Source organism: Malurus melanocephalus, unplaced genomic scaffold (assembly GCF_030028575.1).
Source record: "Malurus melanocephalus ecotype Western Australia unplaced genomic scaffold, MMel_1.1 scaffold_2327, whole genome shotgun sequence".
Lineage (NCBI taxonomy): Eukaryota > Metazoa > Chordata > Aves > Passeriformes > Maluridae > Malurus > Malurus melanocephalus.
The window spans coordinates 1-11,466 of NW_026625559.1; the positions used below are offsets into that span (position 1 = coordinate 1).

The 11,466-nt window shown below is 66.6% G+C and overlaps 3 protein-coding genes across 4 annotated transcripts; 2 read left to right on the forward strand and 1 right to left on the reverse strand.

Annotated features, from left to right (window-relative positions):
• Positions 1-6: 6 nt before the first annotated feature.
• On the reverse strand, positions 7-2,707 carry LOC130587720 (sperm acrosome developmental regulator-like). Of its 2 annotated transcripts, XM_057388695.1 has the most exons (5): positions 2,244-2,707; positions 2,060-2,154; positions 1,802-1,850; positions 355-580; positions 7-269 (listed from the first exon to the last, which is right to left on the reverse strand). In XM_057388695.1, the coding sequence occupies exons 1-5, from the start codon at positions 2,583-2,585 to the stop codon at positions 118-120; spliced, it is 864 nt and encodes a 287-aa protein (XP_057244678.1). In that variant the 5' UTR covers positions 2,586-2,707; the 3' UTR covers positions 7-117. The 2 variants fall into 2 exon arrangements, with proteins under 2 accessions (XP_057244678.1, XP_057244679.1); XM_057388696.1 differs by lacking the exons at positions 7-269; positions 355-580 and adding an exon at positions 1,043-1,393 and having other exon boundaries at positions 2,244-2,704.
• A 369-nt stretch (positions 2,708-3,076) lies between these two features.
• Positions 3,077-6,910, forward strand: LOC130587719 (neuronal tyrosine-phosphorylated phosphoinositide-3-kinase adapter 1-like). Its single transcript, XM_057388694.1, has 6 exons — positions 3,077-3,135; positions 3,824-3,974; positions 4,524-4,780; positions 4,939-5,775; positions 5,863-6,009; positions 6,362-6,910. Exons 2-6 carry the CDS (start codon positions 3,826-3,828, stop codon positions 6,838-6,840), a joined length of 1,869 nt encoding a protein of 622 aa, XP_057244677.1. The 5' UTR covers positions 3,077-3,135; positions 3,824-3,825; the 3' UTR covers positions 6,841-6,910.
• Positions 6,911-8,577: 1,667 nt separating this feature from the next.
• Positions 8,578-11,259, forward strand: AGFG2 (ArfGAP with FG repeats 2). The gene is made up of 12 exons (XM_057388698.1): positions 8,578-8,835; positions 9,143-9,236; positions 9,316-9,431; positions 9,516-9,612; positions 9,683-9,800; positions 9,894-10,007; positions 10,439-10,487; positions 10,578-10,621; positions 10,701-10,772; positions 10,852-10,911; positions 11,001-11,053; positions 11,148-11,259. The coding sequence occupies exons 1-12, from the start codon at positions 8,591-8,593 to the stop codon at positions 11,208-11,210; spliced, it is 1,125 nt and encodes a 374-aa protein (XP_057244681.1). The 5' UTR covers positions 8,578-8,590; the 3' UTR covers positions 11,211-11,259.
• The last annotated feature ends 207 nt before the right edge of the window (positions 11,260-11,466 follow it).

Consider the following 11,466-nt stretch of genomic DNA (forward strand, 5'->3'; position numbering starts at 1 on the left):
AGGGTCTCACCTGTGGGGAAGGCACAGGGGGAGGCGGGACCCCCCTAAAGGGGAACATTTGGGGTTTTGGGGCAGGGTCTCACCTGTGGGGAAGGCACAGGGGGAGGCGGGACCCCCCTAAAGGGGAACATTTGGGGTTTTGGGGCAGGGTCTCACCTGTGGGGAGGGYRCAGGGGGAGGCGGGACCCCCCTGCGCAGCCCTGGCAAAGGGGGCACTGCCAGGCTGACCAAGCCCCGGAAGAGCCGCTGGGCTTGGGGCACGTTCATGGCTAAAAAAAAAAGAAGGTTTAGGGTTAAAACAGCGCAAAGGCGGCTGTGAGTGATGACTGACCCCCCAAACCAGCCCAGACTGACCTGCGGCCGCCGCCCCTCCCAGGGCGCTGCGAGCAGCGAAGGAGCTGCCCAAGAGCGCGGCCGCGGCTCGGGGGGCATCGAACGGCTCTGAGGGGGCTCCCCCCGGCCCCCCTCGGCTGCTGTGCAGGGTGGGGGTCGCCAGTGAAGGGAGAGCCGGGCCGGGGGCTCCCCCATCTTCACCCTCCTCCTCCTCATCGTCCATGGCGGGGCTGGGCGCGAATCGCACCTGAGGGGGAAGAACTGCGGTGGTCCCCCGCTGCTGTACTTKGAGGTGTTTCATCCCCTCCCAGCCRCCCCAGCGCCGTGTTTCGGGGTGTCCCTTCCCTCCTCCACCTGCCGGTTCCCCGCTCCGCGCCCCTCCCGCCTCAGGATCCCCCCGAGCGGCGGCGGCGGCGGCGGCGGCGGGACCGTGCGCGGCCTCATGGCGGAGGAAGTCGCGCCCTCCACTTCCGCTTGTAGCCTCGCCCCGCAGTCCGACCTCACCAAGATGGCGGCCTAGTTCTGACGCCCCAAAGATGGCGGCCACCACGGCGCCTTTTTTGGTGTTGACCTTCAAAACATGGCGTCGCCCTAGAGCGGCCGCGGGTTCGAGTCCCTCCTCAGCCCGGAGCGGTTCCCATCTCCCACTCGCTCCAAATAACCCCCAAATTAACCCGAGTTTCCCCCAAATTAACACGGTCCTCTCCCCCGTGCTGTAAAAATTGCGGCTTTATTAAAAAAGGCCCCGAGTTGCGCCGAAAGGGCGAGGGAACCCCGTAACCCCATTCCCGCCCCCATAAAGCAGCAGCGGCGCAGCGAGCGGGGGGACCCCCTGCCCGCCCCCTGAGAAGCACCCAAGACCCCCTCCCCGAGCTCAGGGGGGCGGCCCGGGGGGCTGCGGGGGCCGCAGGCGGGCGAGCTGCTGCGGGGTGGCGAGAGCCCGGAGCAGGCGGTTCTCCCGCTCCAGCGCTGCGTGCCGCTCGCTCAGCTCCCGGATCTGCTCCCGCAGCGCTTCCACCTCCTCCCGCACCGCCAGCAGCAGGTGCGACTTCACCAGGTCCTGCAGGGAGGAGAGGCGGCACGGTACCCCGAGAGCCCCCCTGTCTAGGACCCAAATCCTACATCCAGATACCACATCCCCCCGCCCATATTCCAGTTAAGGTCAAAAATCCCCTCGAGCCTCCCTTCCAGGACACAAAGCTCATCCGTCCAGGTCCCAGACCCCCAGAACCACCATTCAGGGATTCGTCCAGGTCCCAGACCCCCAGAACCACCATTCAGGGATTCAAATCCCCCCTCCAGCTCCCACAGTCCTCCATACACCTTAGTAAGCACCCAAAGCCCCCCGAGTTCCTCTCTCCAGGACCCCTAAAGTCCCACATCCAGGTCCCAGAGCCCCCCACCGCCCATTTTTAGGACCAATAGCTCTCCCCAGGACTCTTTTCCGTTTCCCCTCCCGAGGTCTCACCATCGCCCTCTCAATCTTGTTGTCGATGGCGGTGACGCCGCTGCCGGCACTGTGGGACAAGATGGGGGTGTCAGGGGTAAAGATGGGGTACCGCCCCTCCCCCACCCACCCGAGATATCCGAGGTGGGGGAGGGGCACAGCTTCCCCCCGCCTCCCCTCCCCGTTTTTTTCCCGTTTTTGGGTGGGGGGGAGGTGAACCCCCGCCCCTCCCTTGCACCCCCAAACCGGAACGCCCCCAAACCGGAATTCCCGCCTCACCCCTCGTCCTCGCTCTCCTCGCCAGCCAATCCCAGGCGCGCGCTGAGCTCGGCCCCGCCCACTGGGCGTGGCGAGGGGGGTTTGGGGGGCAGCGCCTGTAAACAAAGGGGGGGGTTCAGGGGGTGGGGTCCAGGGGGCGTGGTCATCTCTGCCCCGCCCTTCAGGAGACCCCGCCCCCTCTCACCTGCTGCACGAGCTGCGCGAAGGCCCCGAGGGACCGTGGCTGGTGGGGGGCGGGGATGGCCCGGGGGGCGTCCAGCGACACCGGGACCCTCCCCGCGCCACCGCCACCGCCTCCCCCTCCCCGCGGAGACGCGTCCCGCTCGTAGAAATCGCGGCAGAGCCACCGGCCCCGCCGCAGCACCTCCCCCGGCGACAGCAAGCGAACCAGGCGGAACCGGGAGCCGCTGGGGCTACCGGAGGAGGATGAGGAAGAACCGCTCGCGCCGCCGGAGCCATCGCCCGGCGCGGTCCCGCTGCCGCCGCGGACGCTGGTGATGGCGAAGCCGCTTTTCTTGCGGCTCATGGGGGCGGCGGCGGCGGGAGGAGGAGGAGGAACATGGTGGGGCCGGCCCGGAGCCGTTACCGGCGGCGGCAGCGGCGGCGGCGGCAGCACCCGGAAGTGGGAAACGGAAGTGATGTTACCCCTTTAAGGCGTTCCCTTCCCGCCCCCTCAGGCCACGCCCCTCCCGCCAAAAGCCACGCCCAGAAGGACACGCCCTCCGGCCGCCACGTGACCGCGCGGCGCTCGGCGGGTCCTCCGCTCCGCCAGGGGGCGCCAGCGCGGGTGCGGCGCGTCCCGGACGCTGCGTCAGCGCCAATGGAGCGGCGCGAGCGGGAGGCGGGAGCGGCCGGTGAGGGAGGAGGGGAGGAATGGGGGTGGGCCCGGGGCCCCCCCCGCGCCCGGTGACCACCCGCTGCCCCTCCCCCGCAGGCCGCTAGAGCCCCCCCCGCCATGGGCCAACGCCCCCCGTGAGCCCCCGGCCCGGGCCCGGCCGTGCTGGCGGCGGTGGGGGGGGGGGCGCGGCGGAGGATTTCCCCCCCCCCCAACCCCGGGACCCCCGAGAGAGCGACAGGTAACGGGGGGCGGGGTGGGAGGAGACCGGGAAAGCTGGGGGGGTGACAGAAGAACCCGGTGTCCGGGTGGGGTCGGGGGCCATCAGAACCTGGGGTTGGGGGGAATGATGGGGAGAAGCCAGGATTGGGGGGCATTGGAGTGTTCCGGTGAGGAGGGGGAGCCTGGGGGTTCTGGGGAGCACCGGACGGGTTCGGGGGATCCCCGGCATCGGTGTGAGCGGAGGGAGCCCGGTTTTCGGGTGCGTTCGGGTGGGTTTGGGAGCACCCCGGCATCGCCGCGGAGGGGTCCGGGTGGGGTTGGAGAAACCGGCACCTGGGGGTGCAGGGGGACCCCAGGATCCCTTTGGTGGGGGGAAAGGGCAGGGGTACCCAGCCTCCAGGTGGGCAAGGCGGGGTCCTCCCGGGGGTACTGAGGCGTCCGCGGGGTTTGGGGAGGGTGGGCATTGGGACTCGACGTCCGAGTGGAAGCCGGGGGTTTGGTTTGGGGGTCGCGGTGAGCAGGGGGATGCGGAGGTCCGCGAGGGGCGGGGGGTTATCAGGACCGGGGTGCGTCGAGGTCTCGGGACGCGGTGGAGGAGGGTTCTCAGGACACGGGGTCCGGGTGGGTCTCAGCACAGAATTGGGGGGTTGGGGGGTGTCCCCCCCATTCAGTGAGGGGGCGTGGCCTGAGCAGGCTCCGCCCCCCAGCCATGAGCGCCCCCCCGCGGTCGGAACTCGCCGCCGCCGCCGCCGCCCTTCTGCGCCTGGGGGAGGAGCGCCCCCCAGCGGCCGCCATGAACCTGCTGCAGCGCAAGGGCCGCCCCGAGTGGCGCCCCCGCGAGGAGGAACCGCGCAAGGGGTGAGGGGGCACCACGGGGACACGTCGGGGACTCACCCTGGGGAGACGCTGGGACTCGTGGCGCACACCAGGACCATACTGGGGGGACACCAGAACCCTTAGGACTGCTCGGGGAGGACACTGAAACCTCCCAAGACCACCCTCGGGTGAAACCAGTACCCCCAGGACCACCCTCGGGGGGACACTGGGACCCACAGGACAACCTTGGACCACTCTGGGGAAAGATGGGGATACCTTGAGACCAGCCTGGGAGGTCACCCAAGCCCCCAGAATTCCTCTGGCAGGACACAAAGGCCCCCAACTCACCCTGGAGTAACCTGGACCCCCACCATTTCCCAGAAGTCCCATGCACAGAGCCCCGATGTCCCCCTGCGCTCCTGGGATGACCCTGAGACCTGTGGCCCACCCTCTGCAACTCAGAACCCCCAAAGATGGTGGACCCTACTTCCCCCTTCTACCCCATGTCCCATGCCCCAGAGAATCTCTGAGTGGGTTGGGGTGTCCCTAGAAATTTTGGGGTCACCCTGACCCGCTGTGTTCCCTCCCCAGAGTCCCCAAGGCGCGGGAGGGGGGGTCCCTGCGACGCCCGCTGCGTGTCGGGTTCCTGACCCTACCGGCGCCCCAAGAACGCGGCCCCCGGCCCTGCGCCCCCGGCATGGCCCCCCGCTCCTTGTCCTGCCACGCCGTGGGAATCCCCGACCCCCCGGGGGTGCCCCTGCGCCCTTCCGGGCCCCGCACTGGGCACCCCGAGAACCGGGGGCACCCCGAGAACCGGGGCCTCGAGGCACCGCCCGCCAAGAGAGGTGGTAAGTGGGGTAAGGGGGGTTTGGGGGTGCTGAGCATTGTGTGAGACCTGGGGGCAGGGATGGGACACAGGGTTTGGAGGAGCAGGGAGGGGACACGAGAGCTTTGAGGGGGCAGGGACAGCGCGCCACCACCTCCGTGACACCCCTCCCTTCCCCAGGCACCCCTCGGGGGGGCTGCATGCGGCAGACGCCCCCTCTGAAGCCCTCGCGCAGCCCCCAGACCCGGCTGTCGGCCGGGGCCCCCCCAGCCCCTCTGGCCGAGCAGGGGGAGGGGGAGGAGCCCGTCTACATCGAGATGGTGGGGGACGCGCGGGGGATCCCGGCGGGGGATCTTCGGCGGGGGGCGCCGGGAGCCGCCCCTGCCCCACCCAGCGAGGAGCCCGAAGCCATTTACGAGGAGATGAGCTGCCCGCTGCCCGCAGGGGAGGGGCCGGGACACGCCCTTTTCTCGGGACACGCCCCTTTCCACGGACACGCCCCTCACGCCGCGCACGCCCCTTTCGGCGGCCCCGCCCCGCACTCGGGCCACGCCCCCTACAGTGGCCACACCCCTTTCTCGGGTCACGCCCCTCACACTGGCCGTGCCCCCTTCATCGGCCACGCCCCTTTCTCCGGCCCCGCCCCCATCCCGCCGCCCTTCCCCAACCTGCTCCCGCCCCGCCCACCCCCGCTGGCCCCGCCCCCCGAGAGCGCTTCGCGCTTGCCCCTCCCCTCGCGGCGCGAGGCCCCGCCCCCCGCCCGCGCGCGGAGCCACTCCACGCCCCTCCCCCCGCACCACGCGCCGGGAGGGGCGGGGCGCGAGCGGGCGGGGGCGGGGCTCGGGCCGCTGCCCCTCCCACCGTCCGCCGAAGCCCCTCCCCCCGGGAAGCGCCCGCCCGCCTACGAGAGCCTGCGCGGGGGTGTGGCCTCGGGAGGCCCCGCCCTCGCCCGAGAGGAGGACACGCCCCTTCGCCGAGGGGGCGGAGCCTCTGTCCGCCGCGGGAAGGAGACCGAGAGTGAGTGACGGGAATGGGGCGGGGCTCGGGGCGGGGCCACGCCCAATGGGCGGGGCTGACTCCTCCCCTCCTCCCTTCTTTTCGCAGAGGCCCCGGAGCCCCCCCGGGAGGAGCGGGGAGGGACSGGGTCGGTTCTCCCCCCCTCGGGGATCCCGGTCCGGGCCGAGGGGCCCCGGGGCAGGCCGGGACCCCCCCTGCCCTGCCAGACCTTCCCTGCCTGCGGGAGACCCTCGGGTACGTGCGGTGGGGAGGACACACCGGAGAGGGGACCATGGGGGGAGGACACTTGTTGGGGATATTGGCGGGAGGGACAGTGGTATTGCGGGGCGGATGGGGACACTGGGGGCACACGGGGACGACAGGGGGAGAGGAGGTTGCATGACGATAGTGGGCGGGGGTCCATGCGGAGCGACACGTGGGGAACATCCTGGGCAGAATGGGGACAATTGCAGGGGCGTAGAGATCGTGGGTGGGTGCAGAGATGAGCACAATGTGGGTATGCTTTTTCCTGGGGAAGGACTGACACGGGGGGCTGGCAGGGGCCATGACACCATGTTCCCCTGACACCCTCCTCCCTTATCCTCAGAGCTCCCCGGGGCTCCCCGCCTGGGCCGCTCCGCCTCCACCTCGGGGGTGCGCCAGGCCGGGGCCCCCCCGTTCCCACGTGGCCCCCCCTCGGCGCGGCCCCTCTCCGGAGGGGTCCCCGGTGGAGGTCCCGGGGGGGGTTTCGTGGCCACCCCCCGGCCCCGGGACGGGCAGCTCCAGGAGGTGATCGACCGCAAACGCTGCGTCTGCACGGAGATCAAGGCGCGGGGGGGGCGGGGGGGGGGGGCTGTGCAAGCAGGACAGCCTGCCCCCCCTGCCCGCCCCCCCCGCCTGGAAAGGGGGGACCGCTCCCGAAAGCCGCCCCCCGCCTCCCCCACCCCCCCCCGGAACGCCCCCGGCCCGCCGGCCTCATGCCGTGCTCTGGGACACCGCGATCTGACCCCCCCGGGGTGCCTGGAGCACCCCAAATCCTGCCCCTGTACCTTGGGGGGATTCTCAAAATCATGGGTGGGCTCCTGAGGAAAAAAGGGGGAGGGCTACTAAGGTTGGGGGGGCGACACGGCTGGGCCGGGTTGGGGAGAAATGGGGGTGGGTATTTATGGTATGTTGAGTCCCCCCCATAAATAATGGGGGGGCGGGCAGGGCGAGTGCCCCTAAAACAAAGCGGGGAGGATGGAGACCACCCCCCAGGGTAACAGGGAGGGACCCCAAAAAATGGGGGGAGAAAAATCCCAAAAAGTGGGGCAGGGTCAAGCCCCTCATTAAGAGGGATTAACCCCCCTTATCTGGGGGCACCCTCACTAAGGGGGTGCCGAACCTCAATATAATGGTACAGCTCCCCCTTTGAACTAAGGGGGTCCCTATAAAGGAGGTGGTAGAGCTCCCCGATATAGGGGGATTCACCCCTCCCTAGGGGTGTCCAGTCCCCCTGAAAAAAGGGGGCATCACTCCTCAGTTGGGGTGTCCAACCCCCTGAAAAGGGGAGGGTGCTGTAACTGCTTTGCAATGTATTTATGGGGTGGGTATTTATGGGGGTATATCAAACCGGGGCCGGGGAGGGGGTTCCACTTTGGGGGTCCGCAGTGCGGCCTGTGGGACTCGAGGGGAGGGGGGATCTCCTCTGGGATTTTTGGTGGGGGTCCGTGGAGTGGGGGGGAAAGGGACAAAGGACCCCCCCACCCCTTTCCTGGGACTCATCCCAGGCCCTCTGTGCCTCATTTCCCCCCTGCTCCCCCGTTACCAGAATTGCCTTTGTCCCCTTTGCGGGGTCCGGGGGGGCCCCAATTTTGGGGKGGGGGAGGGTCGTGGGGACGGGGGGTTTTGTAACGTGGTTCTGTGCACTATTAAAGAGAGATGCAGCTGGAAATGTTTGTCGGAGGGGGGGAAAACACCAAAAATGGGGCCGGGACCCTCCCCTCACAATGTGGTCAGGGTGGGGATAATTGGGGATTTGGGAGAAAATTACCCCAAATGGGATGGGGGAGGAGGCAGTAACAGTGAATGTGTGGGAAAATCAGTCAAMATGAAGGGGAGTAGTAGTAGTGTAGGGTGGCAACTCAAAGGAGGAAGAGGGGGGCTGGATAGTAGCGATTTTGTGGAAAAATGACGGAAAAAAGGGTGGCGAACTGGAAACAAAAGTGAAGTTGGGTGGGTAACAACTCAAAATGGAGTGGAATAATAGGGATTTTTTCAAGAAAAATACCCAAAACGGAGGGAAAAATAGGGAATTTATAGTAAAATTAMCCAAATTATGSAGCTTTCACCTTGGTTTTGGGTATAAGATATACACCAAGGCATTAGTAATAGAGAGGGGAAAGACTCCAAATGAAAGCATTGAGACGCCCTAGATTATCTTGTGTTGTGGTGAAAAGGAGCAATAACAGAGAATTTGGGGGGGAAAGTACCTCAAAAGAGGGATTTTTTTTTTCTGTGTGTTTGTGACGGAGTCGAGGTGGACGGTGCTAAGGGGACGAAAAAAGTCAGGAAGAGCCGTGTGGGGCGGAGATCCCCAGTCCTCCTTCCTTCACAGCGGGAGGAGCCGGAACGACGTGCCCGTGGTGGAAAACGGGGGGGAAAAACTATTTTTTCCATGAAACGGCCCCAAAATACATCATTTCCCGGCGTTTCGGAGTGAGGGATGGGGGGCAATCCCCTCACGGCGCTGAGGGGACGGAAAGGGCGGGAAGAGGCGCCGCTCGCGGCGCGCAGCCAATCAGCGGCGGCGCTGCGGAGGGGGCGGGGCCGGCGCGGGGCCGGCGGGAGCGGGAAGATGGCGGCGGGCGGCAGCAGCCGCGGCACCGGGCCGGCTGTGGGCTCGGGCTCCGGCGGAGGCCCCGGGGCCCGCAGGGGCAGCGCGGGCCGGGATGCAGAAGCCGAGCTTTGGTGCCGGCGGGTGCGGGAGCTGGTGAGCGCGGTCCCCGCCAACCGGCTGTGCTTCGAGTGCGGACAGCGCGGCGTCACCTACGTGGACATCAGCGTGGGCAGCTTCGTGTGCACCGGCTGTTCAGGGGCGCTGTGAGCGGGGCGGGGCTCTGGGTGTGAAGGTGGGGCCTCGGCGGGAGGCGGAGTGGGGTATTTTTGATGTTAATTTTATTCGAAGTGGGCGGGAGCAGAGCGCGCGGTGGGTGGGGCCGCTCCGGGTTTGGCGGTCATTGATTTGCTGCGCCCGCTAGGGGGCGGGGCTTAGCACGAGGGGGCGTGGTCGAGGCACGTGGCTCCCCATGCATGGGTTCTTGGATGCCTCTTTTTTTTGAGAGAAAAAGCTCCATTTTGGGTGTTTATGGGCGCAGGGGGGGCGCTGACCCCCTGAATCCCTACCCAGGCGGGGACTGAACCCCCCGCACCGTGTCAAGTCCATCTCCATGACGACATTCACCGAGGCCGAGGTGCTGTTCCTGCAGGCACACGGCAATGAGGTGAGGGAGATGCTGTGGAGGTCCCGTCCTCTCCATGTCACCGTGCCCACATCCTAATGTCCCCTTTCCGACCCCCCAGGCCTGCAGGCGGGTCTGGCTCGGCACCTTCGACCCCCGCACTTCGCTGCTCCCCGACTCCTGCGACCCCCAGAAGGTGAAGGAGTTCCTGCAGGAGAAATACGAGAAGAAACGATGGTACAATAAGAGCTGGGGGCACATTTATGGTGGGCAGCACAATGTTGAGAACCTYTCAGTCAACATTTTGCCCTCCCATGGCAGGTTCGTGGCAGCAGAACAAGCGAAACCTCCTCAAAGCACCACGACAGAGCCCGCGCCTCCCCAGCTCCTCCACGGGGACATGGGGACACTGCCACAGGTAAGATCGGTCTGTTTTGGAGGGTCCCCAGGGGGAATGCCACCCCCTGACCCTTCAGTGTCCCCCCCAGCCCCGCCCAGTCGCCCACCGCCCCTCCCAGCCGGCCCGGAAGGGCAGCACCGACCTCCTCCTGGCTGACATCGGGGGAGATCCCTTCACCAGCCCCACGCCAGGACCTGCCTTCCCCGGTGAGCTGAGGGGGTTCAGATGAGCATGGAGGAGCTCCAGGAGGGCTGAGGGAGCTGCTGACAAACTCTGAGTGACCCCAATCTCCTCGCCAGGCCCAGCCCTGAGCCGCTCTTCCTTCCCCGCTTTCGATGCCTTCGGAACCAAGCCTGGAGCACCAACGTTTGGAGAAACTGTGCCCCGCTTCCAGACCCCAACCACCACCACAGGTACCCTGAGAGCCCCCCAGAACTCTTGGGAGAAAACTCGGGGTCACCCTGTGGGGGACTGGGGAGGAGTTTGGTGGCTCCCACAAACTCTTGGGACATTTCAGRTGAATGGGGAAAGGGGAGTTGGGGTCTCCCCATTCCCTGTGGGGCTCTGGGGAGGGGGTTTGAGGTSCCCCCACCATCCCTTGGTAACTGTTTGGGCCAATGGGGAAGGATTTGGTGGCAACCTGAGACACCCGGACTTTATGGGGAAGGAGAGGAAGCTCCCCCATCAAATTCTGGGGGCTGGGAAGGGAGTTTTGGGTCCGCTCCCACCCAGGATTAATATGATCCCCCCTTCATCGAATATTATGGGGGTGTTTTGGGGTCTATGTCACTCTCAGGGGTTCCAGGAGTTTTTGGGACATTGGGTTTCTCTCTTGCACCTGCAGGGGGTGTGGCCACCTCTGTTCWACCCACAGGGGGAGGAGCTTCTGTCAGGTAGGACCCTCCTCCCATCCCCCACTTTGCCAAGGGGAGGGGCAGGTCCTGCCCCCTGCCCCCCTCACAGCTCACCCCTTCCCCCTGCAGCCTCTTCGGGACCCTCCGTGCCCCCCCAGCGCTGCCCTATGGGGGTAAGTCAGGGTTCAACCCCTCCTTGGGACTCCTAAAGGTGAGGAAGGGCCCAGGGGTGACACCTGTGCCCCTCCCCAGGCTACACCAACCCCTTCACAGCCCCCACGGTCCCCAGACCCTCCACCAACCCTTTCCAGAGCAATGGTCCTGGTGAGTGATGTCCTGACCCCCCACTCCCCATACCGGGGGGGGCTCTGGGGGTCCCCAAATTCTGTGTCCCCTCTTTTAGGTGCCGCGTTCACCACACCCCCCGTTCCTGGGGGGTTCCCCAGCCCTTTCCAGGTTGATGGTAAGAGCCGGGGGAGAGGGGGAATGTTAAATATTGAGGCAACCTCTGACCAGCCCTCCTTCTGACCCCTCCCCATTTCACCCCCCCAGGGTTGCCTTTTGGTGGGTTCAACGTTGCCAAAGCTTCCACCAACCCCTTTGTGGTGAGGAGGGAGCCAGGGGAGGGTGGGGGACGAGGGGAGGGGGTCCCAAATCCCCTTTCTCTGCTGCTGACCCCCCCTTTTGTGGCCCCCTCAGACGGTCCCGACTCCACCGGCCCCGTTTGGCATCAGGCACCCAACCACCAACCCCTTCCTATAACTGCTGCTGCTCGGGGTGGGGCTCAGCCCATTCCTCACGGCCCCCCTCGGTTTTGGGGGGCCCTGGCGCTGCACTGCTCCATCCCCTCCGCCGGGACCAGGTTTTATTTTTGTTTCAAGAGATTTATCGTGATATCTAATATATATTCAATAGAAATGGCTTCGATCTTGGTATACCTCCCTCGAGCCGAGCTCCAGCGCGGAAATTTCTCCCTTCCCTCCAATTTCCCTGGCCCTGGGTGGGGCCCTCAATAAAG